Source organism: Vicia villosa, unplaced genomic scaffold (genome assembly GCF_029867415.1).
Source record: "Vicia villosa cultivar HV-30 ecotype Madison, WI unplaced genomic scaffold, Vvil1.0 ctg.003487F_1_1, whole genome shotgun sequence".
Taxonomy (NCBI): Eukaryota; Viridiplantae; Streptophyta; class Magnoliopsida; order Fabales; family Fabaceae; genus Vicia; species Vicia villosa.
The window spans coordinates 155671-174018 of NW_026706218.1; the positions used below are offsets into that span (position 1 = coordinate 155671).

General features: G+C 31.5%; 2 protein-coding genes across 3 annotated transcripts; both read left to right on the forward strand.

Moving 5' to 3' along the window:
• Nucleotides 1-1942: 1942 nt before the first annotated feature.
• LOC131641051 (uncharacterized) lies at nt 1943-9656 on the forward strand. Of its 2 annotated transcripts, none has more exons than XM_058911376.1 (5): nt 1943-2008; nt 2111-2185; nt 8446-8736; nt 8817-8918; nt 9033-9656. In XM_058911376.1, the coding sequence occupies exons 3-5, from the start codon at nt 8530-8532 to the stop codon at nt 9648-9650; spliced, it is 927 nt and encodes a 308-aa protein (XP_058767359.1). In that variant the 5' UTR covers nt 1943-2008; nt 2111-2185; nt 8446-8529; the 3' UTR covers nt 9651-9656. The 2 variants fall into 2 exon arrangements, with proteins under 2 accessions (XP_058767359.1, XP_058767360.1); XM_058911377.1 differs by having other exon boundaries at nt 1946-2008; nt 2108-2185.
• LOC131641054 (uncharacterized) lies at nt 3799-7361 on the forward strand. Its single transcript, XM_058911379.1, has 2 exons — nt 3799-6464; nt 6545-7361. The coding sequence occupies exons 1-2, from the start codon at nt 3799-3801 to the stop codon at nt 7359-7361; spliced, it is 3483 nt and encodes a 1160-aa protein (XP_058767362.1).
• Nucleotides 9657-18348: the final 8692 nt, after the last annotated feature.

Consider the following 18348-nt stretch of genomic DNA (forward strand, 5'->3'; position numbering starts at 1 on the left):
TATTTCTACTTTCCATTGAATTCATTCTACACAAGTCTAGATTCTTCCAAAATAAAAAGTAATAATAAAACGAAATTAAAAGACATATAGCAGAAATGATGCTATTGGATTAATCTAGTGGTTAAAAATTGTGATAAAAAATATAGCATCGCTATAAATTGCACCCACGTTCTCTGTTGAGTTATCGCCTTCGCCGCTTGAAAACCTAAACCTACACTAAAAACCTATCAACAAAACCGATTCAGTTCTCTGAATGTGAGTCACATTAACCACCAACAACACCAGATCTCTCCCTCTACCAGTAGAACACTGCTTCAGATTCAATTTGTCAGGTTAATTGGATGCCTAAGTAGGTAATTGAAGAAGGTAAGTGGTTGAAACGAGTGATTGAATCTGGATCAATGGGTTATACAAAATGAGACACACACGAGGAGTCCTCTTTTTTGTCTCATTTTGCATAATCCATTGATCAAGGTATTCTCATAATTCATTCGTTATGTATTATTGTCTCAGTTATTTGAGGTTCTTTTGATGTTTATGATATAACCCCTACTGTTTTTGTAGTCTCTATTCTGTTTGCTGTGTTGGATTATTCTACTTGTTGTTTGTTAATATGTTTAGATTGAAAACAGTAACAATAGTTTGGAATTCAGATTTTGTTGTTTCTACTTTTCTTTTTTAGGTAAATTAATGTCATCGTTCAGCTAGAAAGAGTCTTTGGAAAATTTTTGGAATCTTTTCTGTATCAGTTGTTGGATTTGGTACCTCAACTAGCCTTCTTCTATTTTGATTTCTATCCATAGGGCCCTATCATCAATTTTTAGTACTTCTGTTTTGTCAAATAAAGTTTAGTTTGATTTTTCATTTCTTTCATTAAAAGTAGATTTTTAAGATTTGTAATTGTTTTAAGAATTGTAATTATTTTATTATTTTTAATAAAATAGATAATTCCTTTTGTTTTGGTTTAATGGTATATACCATTATTATTATTATTATTATTATTATTATTATTATTATTATTATTATTATTATTATTATTAGTGGTCAATTAGTTTAATAGTAATTCAATTAAATATTAATTTATTTATTTTATTTGATAAATTATATTTAGGCTTTATATTTTGGCTCTATTTGATAAGACATATTTTTGAGTTTATGTTTACGGTATTTTCATCACGAGATATAGTTTATTTTATCAACTTATAGCTTATTTTCAGACACTATTTTAAATAGCGTTTTAGCTTAGGTCTTATAGCTTATTATTTTTTCTTCCTTTTTTATCTTTATTATTTTAATTAAAATCTACTTTTAACCGTTATAATTTATTTTAATTTAAAATAAAATAATTATATATTAAATATATTCTATGTCATTTTACATTTATAAGTTACACTACAAGAAATCCTTGAAATAGCCAGGAGAATTAGCCAGGGGTAAATCTTCACGCAAATAAATGACTTTGCTTGGGGTAAAGCCCCTCGCAAACCACAATTTCAAAAAAAAAACAACATTTGTATACCTAGGGGATACCCGTCGCAAATAGAAGAAGAGGGAAATTTTGGTTTTCAAAATCTGCATTGCGAGGGGATACCCCAAGCAAAATAAAGTGGCGCCAAAAAGAAAATTTGGTGGACATCTAATGCAGCATTTAGCGAGGGGCATCCCCAAGGAAATAGTAGTGCTGATTTTAGCGAGGGGTATCCCCTCGGAAAAAAGACAGTATTGTCTTATCAACTGTGCTAGCAGTCTGCGCGTGCAGTCCCCAAATTTCAAGGTTACAATTTGCGAGGGGTCCCCCCACGCCCCATTGGACCGTTTCATTACCGACGGGTCTCCCCTCGCTGATATCTGAATTAGATCCGTTGCGCATTAATTGGACCGTTTTAACATTATTATTTATCTTTCTTCTTCCTTTTAACAACACAATTTCATTCCTCAACTTCTCAATCTCATCCCTCTCAATTTCTCTCAAAACTCCATTCCTCTCAACTTCTCAACAACACTTAAGGTAAAATTCTCCTCAACTTACTTTCAACAATAGTATACATTCTTTTTGATTTCATATATAATCTAATTTTCGTTTTTTTTTACAACAATTGAATCTTAGAAGACAGAATCTTGGAATAAAGCTCTGAAATTTTGAAGGAAATTTTAAAAGTCTACACCAAAGTTGTCTTCAAATAAGGTACATATAAAATTTATGAACTTTTTTATATGTGTTTATGATAGAAGTGTATATATATATATATAGTGTGTATGTTGCTATATATAAATTTTCTGTGTGTTTGTTATATATAGATTACACTTTAGATTTTTTTTTTGTATGTGTTTAGAATTTTTTTTTTAATTTTTTCGAAATTAAATTCTATAGTTGCTGATTTTTGAAATTAATAGTTTAAATATAGTATCAATATAAATAATATAATTTATGTTTAGTATTAAAAATAAGATTTTATTTGGTATATTTTTATGTGTGTTAGTAAATATTATAATATTTATTTAGAAGATTATTTAAATATTAATTAAAAAATACGATTTTTAAATATTATACCAATATTATTTAAAAAATATTAGCTTTTTTATTTTGTATTAATAAAAACAGTCTAATTTTTATTTAAGTTTAAAAACAGTATGTATACTTAATAATATTATAACAGTACTATGTATAGTTTAAAAATAATAAGTATATAATAGTTTAAAATCAGTATATAATAGTTTATAATCATTATATAATAGTTTATAATCAGTATATTTAAAATAAGTATATAATATTAAAATCAGTATATTAAAATCAGTATGTATAGTTTAAAAGGAAGAAGTATTTAAAAAAAGAGTATATAAATTTTGTATAGTTAATATTATTATATAAAAATACAGTATATAAATTTTGTACTTTTGAAATTAATAGTATATATAAACAAATAAAATCAAGTAAATATATTTTAAAAACAAATATTTTTTAGGACTAAAAACAAGTATATAGTTTATGTTTAGAAAAAGATAAATATTGAAGATAATTTTATTGCATATAATAAAAAATAGTATATAAAAACAATATATTTATTAGAACGGTATATAAATAAATAGTATATATGTGTTCATATCTAACAAATTTGTGTGCTTTTGTGTGTGTATATATATATATATATATATATATATATATATATATATATATATATATATATATATATATATATATATATATATATATATATATATATATATATATATATATATATATATATATATATATATATATATATATATATATATATATATATATATATATATATATATTTTAAAAGCAAGTATGTATGTTTAGGATTAAAAACAAGTAAATATATTTTAAAAACAAATATTTTTTTAGGACTAAAAACAAGTATATAGTTTATATATGATCACATGTATATATATTTTTAGGACTAAAAACAAGTAAATATATTTTAAAAACAAATATTTTTTAGGACTAAAAAATATTTAAAGACAATATATTTATTAAAACGGTATAAAAATAAATAGTATATATAAATATATATATATATATATATATATATATATATATATATATATATATATATATATATATATATATATATATATATATATATATATATATGTTCATATCTCACAAATTTGTGTGCTTTTGTTTATATATATATTTTAAAAGCAAGTATGTATGTTTAGGACTAAAAACAAGTAAATATATTTTAAAAACAAATATTTTTTTAGGACTAAAACCACGTAAATATATTTTATATAATATGTTTAGAAAAAGACAAATATTGAATATAATTAAACATGATTCACATGTGCAGTATGGAACATTACCAATTCTATCGTAGTTGGATGTATGATAGAATGTTTCCTGGACGACGTGGGCTTAAACCACTTTTTATGGAAGGAGTTGCCGCGTTTCTCTCGTGTGCGTTTGCTCAAGAATGTTGTCGCAGGGAAGGAGGGGTAAGGTGTCCGTGTTTAAAGTGTGGTTGCAGAAATATTATTAGTGACCCTAGTGAAGTGAAGCGTCACTTGGAGAGAGTGGGTTTTAGGCCAAATTACTGGGTTTGGACATCTAATGGGGAAACAATGCAGGAGATGAATAGAGAGGCTTCTAGCAGTCAAACACATATAGAACTAGATATAAATAGAGTTGATCCAGGGAGTAGTTCATCACATATGCAGTGCCAGGACCAATTTAATCTCGTCGAGGAGATGTTCACTGACGCATTAGGGGTGAATGTGGCGTATGATGAACCACAAGACTTAGATGGAGAAGAGCTCCCGAATGAGAAAGCTCAAAGGTTTTATCAGCTGTTGAAAGAAATAAATATACCATTGTTTGAGGGGTCTTCTGACTCTAAGCTATCAATGTGTGTGAGACTTTTGGCTGCGAAATCAAATTGGAATGTTCCTGATCAGTGTTTAGAATTCTTTGCGAGATTGATGTTGGACGCGACTCCTGTGAAAGAAAACATGCCTACAAGTTATTATGATGCAAAGAGGGTGGTGTCGAAGTTGGGATTAGAAGTTAAAAAGATTGATTGTTGCATTAGAGGTTGCATGTTGTTTTATGACAACGAGTTTGGTACAAATGATGGGGAATTGGAGGAATGTAAGTTTTGCGAGAGTCCGAGGTATTTAGTTAGCAGTAAAGGAGTTGACCAAAGGCAAAATCGCATTGCAGCGAAATCTATGTTCTATCTACCAATAATACCTAGGTTGCAAAGAATGTTTGCATCAATGCACAGTGCAAGCCAAATGGCATGGCACCATACAAACAGAATTAGTTCAGGCATGATGCGACATCCATCTGATGGCGAGGCATGGAAACACTTTGATAGAGTTCATCCTGAATTTGCACTTGAACCTAGGAATGTCCGACTTGGATTATGCTCAGATGGGTTCACTCCTTATAATTTTTCAGGAAATGCATATTCTTGTTGGCCAGTTATTGTTACCCCGTACAATCTCCCTCCTGATATGTGCATGACGAAACCTTACATGTTTTTGACATGCATCATTCCGGGACCGTCGAGTCCAAAGGCGGGAATCGATGTTTATTTGCAACCTTTAATTGATGATCTCAAGAGGCTGTGGGTGGGAGCGTGGACTTATGATGTGTCTCGTAAACAAAATTTTAATATGCGAGCGGCTTTGATGTGGACAATTAATGACTTTCCTGCATATGGCATGTTGTCTGGATGGGGTACACATGGTAAAATGGGATGTCCGCATTGCATGAATCACACAAAAGCGTTTACTTTGGACTTTGGTGGGAAAAGTTCGTGGTTTGACTGTCATCGTAGGTTCTTACCTACCAACCATGAATTTAGAAGGAATAAAGATGCTTTTAGAAAAGGAATAAAAGTAAAAGATCTACCTCCCCCTCGATTGTCATCGACTCAAGTATGGAATAATGTTTGTGACCTACCAAAATTCACAGACTATGGTGAAGCACGTAGAATTAAAGGATATGGGGTTGACCATAATTGGACAAAAAGAAGTATCTTTTGGGACCTCCCATACTGGAAGGATAATTTGTTGCGTCATAATCTTGATGTTATGCATATTGAGAAGAACTTTTTTGATAATGTGCTTAACACGGTGATGGATAATGAGAAGACAAAAGACAATGAGAAGGCTAGGAAAGACATGGAACTTTATTGTAATCGAAAAGAATTGGAGTTGAAACCTCGACCAAACGGAAAATTATTAAAACCCAAGGCTTGTTACACTCTTACTCCCCAAGAAGCAAAAGCTGTATGTCGGTGGTTAAATGAATTGAGGATGCCTGATGGTTATTCTTCTAACCTGGCAAGATGTGCTGACGCCAACACTGGGAAATTGCATGGAATGAAAAGTCACGATTGTCATATTTTCATGGAACGATTACTTCCAATTGCATTCAGTTCATTGCCCAAGAATGTGCTTAATCCACTTACTGAGATCAGTCAATTTTTTAAAGACATTTGTGCTTCAACTTTAAGAGTAGACGACATCATTAAATTGGACCGAAATATTCCTGTCATTCTTTGCAAGTTGGAGCAAATATTCCCGCCAGGTTTCTTTGATTCTATGGAGCATCTCCCTGTGCATCTTGCTTATGAAGCTTTTCTAGGTGGACCTGTTCAATATAGATGGATGTATCCATTTGAACGATTCATGGGTGATTCAAAGCGATCAGTTAAAAATAAGGCACGAGTTGAGGGATCAATTTGTGCACATTATATACATCGCGAAACATCACATTTTTGCTCTCATTATTTCAATCATATGATGTTGTCTCCAAGAATCATAAGGAATGAAGTTCACTTCAGTGAAAGAAGTCAATTTACCTTATCAGTTTTCGGTCGTCCAGGCCGTCCCGCAGGGAAGAAGAGTGAGCATTGGCTTTCACAAAAAGAAATGCAGTCTGCTCATGTTCATGTGCTGATTAACTGCGTTGAAGTTAAACCATATCTTGAGTAAGTATATTTTAAATTAAGTGTATATGTTTAATTGGTTAAGATTTACCTTCTCTAACCTTTTTTTCTTTTCGAAATAGGGCATTTGGTACCTACTATTATCAAAGCACAGGCGAACAACCATCGACTGGTTACACACATGCCTATTTTCCAACATGGTTTAAGCAGCAATTATCATGTACTGTTACACTAAGTCCCGACTTAATACATTTGCGAAATTTGTCTGAAGGCCCTAGTCAACGTGTAAGTGAATGGCACACATATTTTGTAAACGGTTACAAATTTCACACTGAGGAATGGAGTGTAGGGAAGAAAACCGTAAACAGTGGTGTAGTCGTAAAAGGAGTTACAGAGGGAGGTGAGGACGACTTATATGGGGTTATCACACATATTTACGAGTTGGTTTATAATTATATGGACTCGGAAAATAAAGTTGTCTTATTTTATTGTGATTGGTATGATCCATCTTCTAGAGGAACAAAAATTGATAAAAAGTATAACACTGTTGAGATTCGAAGAGATAGAAAGTACAAAGAGTATGACCCTTTCATTATGGCACATAATGTTAGGCAAGTTTATTATGTACCTTATCCTTCAATTACCCCACGGAAACGAGAATGGTGTGTTGTAATCAAGTCCAACCCAATGGGTCACATTGAGACTGATGAGTTAATGGAAGATGTTGCATACCAACATGATGAGATTTCACCTGTTAATGAGGTAATTGAAACAGAGGAGATTGTAAGTTTGTGTGATACTGCAGTTGAGGGTCAACAAGTTGACGCAAGTATCTTGTTGTCAACAAATCCTATGGAAGAAGAGCATGAAGAGCTAGGAGAGTCTGAAGACAATAATATCAGATGCGATGAAGACAATGAAGATTATGATGATGAATAAATTGAATATGTAATATTATCTTGTGTATTTCACATATTATCTTGTGTAATAGTAGTATCTTGTGTAATATTAACTTTTAAATATTATCTTGTGTAATATTAAATTTCAAATATTATCTTGTGTAATATAATAACTTTCAAATATCATCTTATGTAATATTAACTTGATAATATTATCTTGTGCAATTATCTTTCAAATATTATCTTGTGTAACAGGAAAAAATGCCACCCAAAAAAGATGAAAAAGGTAAGGGTCAACAAAAGCCTCGTCGCACTAGATTCATTGTAGAGGAGGTTCCTAACTCAGATATGTTCGTTCCTATGCCACGCTCTACTCCACCGCCTATGCATCCTACACCGCCTATGCATCCTACACCGCCTATGCATCTTACACCGCCCATGTCTGGATCTTTCACTGGATTACTATCCATGCCCCCTGGATCAGGTTTTTTTTGTCCTCCTGGATACTCTTACCCCACATATTTTCCTACGGAGACAGGTGGATCAAGCATGCCATTACCCATGCATATGGGGACAGGTGGATCTGGTAGCATGCCATTACCCATGCATATGGAGACAGGTGGATCTAGCATGCCATTACCCATTCCTTCAGAGGATGATACCAGTGCTCTTGGAGATACCAGTGCTCCTGGAGATACCAGCGCTCCTGGAGATACTAGTGCTGAGGAGCAAACGAAGAGGAAGCGGATTTTGAAAAAAATACGACTCAAAAAATTCAGTATCATGAGGGCAGACTAATCATTTATCCCGATGCAGGATCGTAAGTTTTTGTGTTTTTATATTATATTTTAAATATGAGTTTTATTTAATAAATACTAACTCAAGATTTTGTTGTTTAAAATTGTTCCCTCACATCAGGCAGTATCGATCATAACAAATATTATAAAAGAGAAGTACACACAATTTTGGCCGTCTTATGGAGCTGTACATGAAGATGAGAGGGAAAAATGGTTTCAGGCATTTCAGGTATAATTTACTTATTCATTTTGACATTTCCTTTTTAATTTTTGTGATATTCATGATTCTACTTTATTTAATATTTTTAAATTCATACAACAATGTAGGAGCATTGTGTTTGGGATGTTAGAGATGAGGCCGCGATTAAAGAAAACTTTCACACAAAATGTGGTGCTCGATTTTCTGATACCATGAGGAATGTTAGACTTAAATGGGAAGCAAAAGGGACGCGTCCACGTTGGATAGGAGAAGATATATTCCCACAGCTTATTGATCATTGGAATTCTGATAAGTTTAAGGAAATATCTGAGCAGGCAAAGAAAAATAGAGCATCTGAAGTTGGTGGCTGCAACTACGCAGCGGGAAGTATTAGTGTGGCTGAAGTTGCGCGAAGGATGGTACATAAATTTATTAATTTTTTATTAAACTTTTATTTAAATGTTTCATTATGTATAATTAATTTTTTTTATTTATTTAGCGTGAAGAATTAGGCAGAACTCCACTTCTTAATGAGCTCCACATGGAGACTCATCTCAAGAGAAATGGAGAGTTTATTGACGAGCGCGCAAAAATCACTCAAGTAAGTTATTTTTATGTCAAAGATATTTTATTTATTTCTTTTATATGTACATAGTTTTATTTCTTTTATATGTAATAGTTTATTTGAATCATGATAACATTTAATTTTTTATAGGAGAATTTTGATAAAGAACTTGCCATAAAGTTGTCAGAGCATCCTGAAATACCCGAACCACCACCGGTGTATCCTGTTGACCCCAGTATTGGTTTTCAGACTTGGTATAAGGTTTCAGGTGGAAAGAAGAAAAATGGGAGAGTGTATTGTACTGGAGGGTATTCCAAAAATATCAAGCGACGTAGTAGAGATTTCAAAATGAGATATGCTGATGGAGAAGGATCATCCACTCCACCTATATTAACCGCCGAAATGCTTGAAACTGTGAGAAACTTGGCAAATACTGAGGCAGCACAACAAGTAGCAGCAAGAAATTTGGAAATTGAAGAGATGAAGAGAAAACAATTAGAGATGCAGGAGGAAATGCAAAGAAGAGAAAGAGAATTACAGGAAGAAATGAGGAGAGAATTTCAGGAAGAAATGAGGAGGCAGGCACAGGAATATCAAGAAGCAATGCGAATTGCAAATGAGCGGTCACAAAGGTTTGATCAATTTTTTGCTTCACAAAATATGAGTTGTGGTGGATTTGGAGGAACTAGTGGACATGGAGGAGCTGATGAAGAAGAGGAGGAACAAGATGGGGGAATAATTAAATTTACATATTTAAGTTTATTTTAATTTGTATGGAACAATTTGTGTTAATTATTTTGAACTTATTTTTAAGTATTATTGTGATTTTGTATGGAGTTTAATTTTTAATATATTTGCTTAAATATGAATTATTATAATAATTTTGTTTTAATTTAATTTATTATTTATATTATATTATATATATATATATAAATTATTATGTACGATATTGAAAATTATATTTTTTTTCAAAATATGAACTATTTGCGAGGGGCTTTTCCCCAAGCAAAAAAATTTAGGCTACATTTTGCGAGGGGCTTATCCCCAAGCAAAATATCTGACGCAGTCTGCCCATGCGCAGACTGGTAGCTGGTGCCTATTGATGTAGCCTGCAAAGTAGAATTTTGACTTTTCATTTAGCGAGGGGGTTAGCCCTTGGCAAATTAGCGAAGTGTGTATCCCCTCGGTAATTGATTTGCGACCCCCTGTTTTGCTAGAGAAGCTGTCCCCTCGCAAATTGTGCATTTGTGAGGGGTTTTTGCCTTTAGTGTGGGGTTTAGCCCCTGGCAAATTGCAGTATTTCTTGTAGTGTTAATTGAACCGTTAATTTTATCAAACACTTCAATTAGCTTATAAGCTATCAGTCTCAACTATCTACTATAAGCTATAAGTCATCATCCATTATTCATAAGCTATAAGCTATCAGCTAGATTATCAAACTGCTATTTTTATCAAACATTCCCTTTTTTAATTTTATTTTTAATTTTTTGTATTTTTTAAAATTAATAAATATTTATTTGTTTGCTATTTGAAATAAGTAAATATTTGTTCCGAATTATTAACTTAAATATTCATTATTAAGAATATTAACAATAGAAATATATCTGTCTAACTGCAAAGTGTCTATCATTTAAAAATATATCTGTCTAACTGTAAAGTGTCTATCATTTAACTTGAATGGATCTGGACTTGAGAATTCGGACAAATTGTAATTTTTTTCTTTTAAATTCAAAATTACTTAATATTACTAAAAATCATAGGAATAATTTGTCATGAATCTACATTGAACTAGAGGTAAAGACTTAAAATATTAGTTAAAAGTCCTGGGTTCAATTCCATATAAAAAACAATTTTAGATTTTTTTGTTCTTATTAATTCATAATTGTTTAAAAATTAAAATATAATTAAAAATTAATTTATTATTTAAAAAATGAAAAAAAATAAAAAATAAAAGCAAACATGACAGTCCAATTACAGTTTAAAAAGTATGAAAAAAATCGGTTTAAAAAATATTAACTGAAGGACTAATGTTATCCGATTAAATTTTTAAGAGATTAAATTGGGTCATTTTTTTGTAAGGGACTAATTTGAGTTGTGTAATTTTTGTGAGGGACCAAATTGGGTCTTCCTTCTATATTTATTTTGTTTATATTTTCACTTGACTAATGAATGCACGGTAATTATTAGTTTAACAAAATTAAAGAAACGATAAAGTATTGGAATGTTTTTTTATTGCTTTGTTATATTCATGATGTGGTAGCATGTAATATTTCAACAGGACTCTTATGTGATGTGTAAGTAGGGTATTGTGCCCAGTGCCATGCGGGTATTAGTACAATGTTTGAAGTCATGTGCCAAATGCAACTTGAATCCATAATCCACTCCTTATTAGAGTCACTGCTCGAAACCACAAGAACATCAGATGGGTTAAAATCATCTAGAACAATGGCCGCGTTGCCATTATCCTTACCTCCATAATTTTTCAGGCGTCCAGGGCATACCTTTATTGTGTGACCCTCCTTCTTAAAATGATAGCATCGAATACCAGATGCTTCGCCACTATAGGACTTATGATGACTTTTATCTTTCTTCTTGTCGAATACCATCCTTTCGCAAGAATTTTCCTTTCACGGCCAAACCTTCACCAATAGTCGAAAGTTTATGCTCCTTTTGTTCGTTCAAGTCCGTAGAATACATGACTGATTGAATTTCCTCAAAGGTCGGGGACTCCCTTCCATACAAGAGAGTTTTTTTGAAGTGAGCATTTGATTAAGGCAAAGCTTGTTGAACATATCCTACTGCTCAGCCAATACTTTGTCTTCAATCATCTTGAATGAATACAAAGTTTGCTTCATGTAGAATCGATTTACCAGAGATTTGATCATGTACAAACTTTCAAGTTTCACCCATAACCCTGATGCTGTCGTCTCCTTTGATACCTCTCGAAGTACCTTATCACTAAGGCTCAACAAAATTGCGCTGTGGGCTTTCTCTATCATGACTGTCTTTTCTCTTTTCGTTAACGCATTGTCCATAGTCCTTGCTCCCTTCAACGCTTCGAAACAGCCTTGTTGGACAAGTATGGCTTTCATCTTCAAGTGCCACAGACCGAAATCGTTCACTCTGGTGAAATTTTCAATATCATACTTTATTGAAGGCATCTTCTCCACGCTCACCGCATCAATTTGTTGTGAAAACTATGCCAAAAACATAGTATAATAGGGAATACAATAGGAAAGCAAGAAGGACAATAAGGATTGGTTATAACTGATATTCTTTACTTTCTCTTTATTCAAGATTACAAGTGTTACAAGAATAACAAATAACTCTCTCACCCTAAATTAGGATTTGCAGTATACAATGATGAGATACTAGTATGTTATTTATAATAAACCTAATGGTACAAATACTAAACTAATGGGCTTTTTAACAAATACCCATTACAAGCCAACTTAGGATACAAGCTAACTTAAACAATTGAACATAACAAACAGACCCAATTAGAAATACTAACAACCCTAGCATTTCGACACCCACATACTAAAACACACTTCGACTATAGTATGTAGGTCTTCGACACATTCTCTGTCGAAGCAAAAAGCAACTCTTCGACCCACTAGAGTTCGATCCAATTCTCACATTCTATGTTAGATTAGGGTGCGTTTGATTTGCAAATTAAGAAGTACTGAACAAAATAGTACTAGACAAGACAGAACAGTACAAAATAATTTTTTTGTATTATACTGTGTTTTATGATTACTGCACAAGATAATTTTTTTCTTGATAAGTCTATGCACCATATGCACCAGATAAAGTAATATAATTTTTTCTATAATATTATTTATTGATATATAAAATATTAAATAATAAGGAGGACAAAGATGAAGAGAAGAATATTTTTACTCTATTTTGTTTAATATGTTTATGCAGCACATGAAATAATATTATTTTTACTAAAATATTTTTTATTTATATATAAAATTGATATTTATAAATCAAAATAGTAAATAATAAGAAAAGAAGAAAAATGATAAATAGAAATTTTGTTACTACTTTGTTTGATATGTTGTTGAACCGAATAAAAATAATATAATTTTTATTATAATATAATTTATTGATATATAAAATATTAATATTATATTTATGAATTAAAATATTAAATAATGAGAAACAGAGTAAAAAAATATATATTTTGATGTTTTTTGATAATTTGTGCATGGGTCAAAAAGTTATTTCATAGTTTAGTGACGGGCAAGAATTCATGATTTTTTGTTCAGTACCTTGCCATATATTTTGTCCAGTGCTATGATTAGTTTATGCATCAAATAAGGTATAAAAAAAGTTATCCTGCCCAATATCTATTTTTTTAGCAAACTAAATGCAACTGTAATATTAGTAGAAAATTAGTGAAAACTAAAAATGTATTTGATAAAAAATTTGAGTAACTAATATGTATGAAAATTTTAATTATCATTATACGCACTAGTTTTAAAGTATTATATATCAATATTTTACGTTTATACATTATGGAAAAATTTGCCAATAGCTAACAAATCTAAGTTGTAAAAAAAATATTGGTAACAAGTACTATTCTTTTTATCATTTAATTAATTTTTTTTTTTGGAAATATTATATTTTTAACATGTATAATGTTTTCTTTTTTAATAAATATAAAAATTTAATTACTGCTTTGATATTTTTGGAAGAAACTCCATAGCAGTGTGATGTCGATAGCAGAAATGTAAGCCGTTAGATTAGTCCAGCGGTTGAAAATTGAGATGAAAAAAAATACATGATCGCTATAAATTGCACCCTGTTTAGCTATCGGCGTTTGAAAACCTAAACTAAGTCTAAGCCTATCGCCAAAACCGATTCAGTCAGATCTCTAAATCTGAGTCACATCAATCACCAACAACACCAGATCGGAGACGGATTCTCTAACGTTCACGCGGGAACGTTAGAGTGACTTTAGTCACTTCTCCACCGTGAGATTTATCATGTGTACCATAGTATGACATGTGTCTCACTTTTAATTTTTTTTAAAAACTAAAGCTGAATAGTTCAAAGAGTATCATCACCACCAGCTCCATCGCCCCTCTGCATGCTGTGTTAACTTATCCATTGCCATCAACATACAAATTATGCTTGTTTTTCAATTGAAATCCTTTTTTTTTTTAAATAATGGAATTAGAAAATTATGGCATATTAAAAAATGGAAAGCTTGGAAAATTTACGTTCTTTAATACCATCTAAATGTAAGCAACACTCTTCAAAGCTCAAGCAAGCAAAGAATAATGGAGAAAAACCCAGAAGAAAAAACTGTAAACACTCAACCATGACAGAGTTGAGATCAAACTTGGATGATTCCGCGGCGGCGATGATGGAAAGTGTTACGGCATAATTTTTTTGGATTGAGATGGTTTATTTGTATCACTGGCAACAACGACAAGATGAAGACATTCAAATGAGTTAATCAGAGCGACAACAAGAAAAAAGTTACGGCCGGAATTAGAAAGAAAAGTATCACCGATGCACTAGGTGGCTGGGGCGGTAGATGGTGATAAGGATTTGGGGATTTCTGGATTTTCTTTGGCCGTGTATGCAATTTCTATTCGTCCCTCTTTTTGTTTGAATTTTATTTAACTTTATTTATTGAAAAAATACGTGGAAGCATCTTAACATGTTGATAGATCCTACGGTGGAAAAGTGACTAAAGTCACTCTAACGTTCCCGCGTGAACGTTAGAGAATCCGTCTCCCACCAGATCTCTCGATCTACCAGAAGAACACTGCTTCAGATTCAATTTTTCATGTTAATTTGATGCGTAAGTAGGTAATTGAAGAAGGTGAGTGGTTGAAACGAGTAATTGAATCTGGATCAATGGTTATGTAAAACGAGACACACGAGATGAGTTCTCTTTTTTGTCCCATCTTACATAATCCATTGATCAATGTATTCTCCTAATTCATTCGTTGATTACTCTTTGTTATATTTGATGTTCTTTTGATGTTTGATCTGTTGCTGTTATGTTATGTTCTGTACTTATTAATTTGGCTATATTTAAAAGAGTAACTAAATAGTTTGAACTTTCAGAGTATATGTTGTCTACTTTTCTTTTTCAGGTAAAGTGATGTCATATCATACGAAATTGTTTTTGAGTTTTTTATGAATCTGCAGCTGAATTTGGTGCCTGAGGTTTATTTGTTGTTATATATGCTTTGTAATGGATTTGTATCTTCATTCCGGAGAACTATTTTAAATAATTGTAATGGGACATTGTTTTTTTGGTTACAATATAACCTTCTTTTCCTTTAAAAATAATAATTTTAATTTAACATTTTTTCAAAGAATGACACTAAAAATATAACCTTTTAATTGTCTAATACTAAGAAAAAATTTGTTTTATGCTAATAATTTGTTAGACACGATGCAGAGTTGAACACACAGGAAGAGAAATTATTTTAAGAAAATAATGAGTGAGAAATTCCCACCAGTATCTAACCTTTCTTCCTAACCCCTCTTAACCTTATCCAATGTCCCCATCAAACCCCATCCAGCCAAAGATAGGACGATATATGAAAAATGCAAATAACAATTGTGTACAAAAGATGGATAGAAATGCAAACTACTTCGAAGCAAAAGAGATGTACTTGATCTTTAAAGACAGCGGGGAGATTGTGGAAGTAGTAATTCCACCACTGAGGAATAGAAGTGGAAAGAAATATGGATTCTAGAAGAAAGAATGATAATGATGACAATAAGGCTAGATTAACATCTTCATTCGGAGTAGGAAAATATATGCAAATCTTTGGTGTCTTTTTTTTATAGAGATGGACAGTAGTATTTCATAGTGAGGCATACTAAGATATCAATGTTCTTTGATGATTTGATGATGGCTTCGTCAATTTGTTTTGGCTCAGTTTCTGAAACAAAAGCCATATTGTTATAAAACTAACTAAAACAATAGAGAGATTAAAGAGAGATAGAGAAGAAAGAGAGCAATATTATCTTATCTTATTTCAAGTGTGCTTTACATTGTAATATGGGTCTCTATTTATAGGACTCAAGGGAGATAAAAAATCATACATATTAAACACATATTAAGTAGTGGATACTAACATAAATTTTCATAACACTCCCCCTTGGATGTCCATTGAAGATATGCCTCGTTAAAACCTTACTAGAAAAAACCCAGTGGGAAAAATTCTAGTGAAGGAAAAAGAGTACAATATCCTTTGAATGTGAATTGCCTCGTTAAAAACCTTACCAGGAAAACCCAGTGGGACAAAACCATGGTGAAGGGAAAAAGAGTGCAAAACATATGTATTTCTCCCCCTCATACAAACATTTATATATGTGACAATATTCTTTGTAGTCGTTGCTTAAAATGTCTTCTTTGAAGTGACTTCATGTAGTGCTAATAGTTATGCAGGATTTGATGAAGCTGTTGCCATGAATTGTTTCATAGATCTCCAAGAAATGGTTGTACCATCACATGTAAATAAATAACCTCTTTCTGATATACCATTGTGAGAATCTGACAAGTAACCTACATCTCTAAGATAATGAAGTATATGGTTGACCGCTTTCCAATTTCTTCGCGTAGATGAATAATTCTATCTTACTTATAGATTGACCGCAAATGATATATCATGATGTGTATAATTAGCAAGGTACATTAGTGCTCCAATTGCACTAAGATATGGTACTTCAGGACCAAACAATTTTGTAATCATTTTCTTGAGGCCTGAAAAGATCTTTCTCTACATCTAATGATATAACAATCATTGGAGTAGACAACGAATGAGATTTGTCCATATAGAAGTGTTTCAACACTTTTCTATATAATCTTCCTGGTGTACAAATATTCCATTGTCCAAATTCTCAATTTGTAAGGCTAGACATAATTTTTGTTTTTCCTAGGTCATTCATCTCAAACTCTTTCTTTAAGGAATTTATAGCTTTTGGAAGCTCTTCAGGAGTTCCAATAATATGTATCACATTCACATAGATAATTAGTATTGCAAATTCTTTTCCACATCATTTTATGAAAATACAAGTACAAATTGAATTATTTGTATATTCATCATCTAGTAAATATTCACTGAGGCGATTATACCACATGCATCCAGATTCTTTCAACTCATACAGAGACTTGTTCAATTTGATGTAGTAATTTTCTCGAGATCCATAATTACGTGCCTCTGGTATATTGAACCCTTCAGGGAGTTTCAGGTAAATGTCACTATTAAGTGAACCATATAAATAAGATGACATTACATCCATCATGTTCAAATTAAGTCCTTCATGTGTTACAAGACTAATTAATCAAAAATTGATTGAATCCACTACAGGTGAATATGTTTTTATCAAAATCTATCTTAGGTCTTTGTGAAAATCATTGAGCAATAAATCAGACTTCATATCATTCTTATTTTTCTTTTTCACAAAAACTCATTTATATCCAATTAGTTTCACACCTTGAGGTGTTCAGACTACAGGTCCAAAAGTGAGTCACTTGTAAAGTGAGTTTAATTCTTCTTCAATTGAATATATTTATTTTGGCCAATTCTCACTTAGTTTACAATCTTTAATAGACTTTGACTCATGATCCTCGTTATCATTGATCACTTTTAGCGCTATATTGTATACAAAGACATTGTCAATATTGACTTTATTTGGTTATCTCAATTTCGGTTCCATTCCATTTCATCCATGACATAATTTATCGAGATCTCTTTATTTCATATTTCAAGTACTTGATTTATTCTTCTGGAACTGAAAATTAAATTATGTCAAAGTGCTCTAAGCATTTTCATATCCTCACTTGGGTCATCTTTAGTTTCTTTTCTTAGTAGAGGATTTTTAACATTGGAACCAACTTTCATACCACGCTTCAGGCGCAACAACAACTCATTTGCATTATTATATTATCCAATAAGAGAATCCACTTTGAGTGGAGTATTATCAGCTGATAATTTATTTCATAAACTTTGCAAATGAATAATATTGTGAACATTTGGTTCATATTGATTTGTACGAGGATCAAGGCAACAATTTAGTTTAAATTGTTCATTTGAACTTCTTGTTCATGATTTCAGCTGCTTATTCTCTCCCCCTAATATTGGGAAAATTAATTTATCAAGTGATAATTAGCCTACTGGGCTGAAATCAAGTATTTGATTATTTGCTCAAATTATATCCTCAAAATTGAGATTCATATTAATTATATTTTTCCAATATTCTTTCATGACTCATCTTAATGTATTATATTGGAGCAATTGGAATATACACAACACATCCAAATGTTCATTAAGATGAGAAATATTAGAATACATTAGGGAGGACTAAGATATAGTATACTGTTGGCTTAATGCAAATAAATATCTTAATATCATACTTTGGGTGTTTCAAATATATAATTTAGAATTGATGATCTCATAAGTATCAACCATATAATTAACTT

Bases quoted from the DNA above. Each gene is read 5' to 3' on its own strand.
- LOC131641054 (XM_058911379.1), top strand. From the start codon at position 3,799: ATGATTCACATGTGCAGTATGGAACATTACCAATTCTATCGTAGTTGG. The intron at 6,465-6,544 runs GTAAGTATATTT...TTTTCGAAATAG, and splicing joins GAAGTTAAACCATATCTTGA to GGCATTTGGTACCTACTATT.
- LOC131641051 (XM_058911376.1), top strand. From the start codon at position 8,530: ATGAGGAATGTTAGACTTAAATGGGAAGCAAAAGGGACGCGTCCACGT. The intron at 8,737-8,816 runs GTACATAAATTT...TTATTTATTTAG, and splicing joins CTGAAGTTGCGCGAAGGATG to CGTGAAGAATTAGGCAGAAC. The intron at 8,919-9,032 runs GTAAGTTATTTT...AATTTTTTATAG, and splicing joins AGCGCGCAAAAATCACTCAA to GAGAATTTTGATAAAGAACT.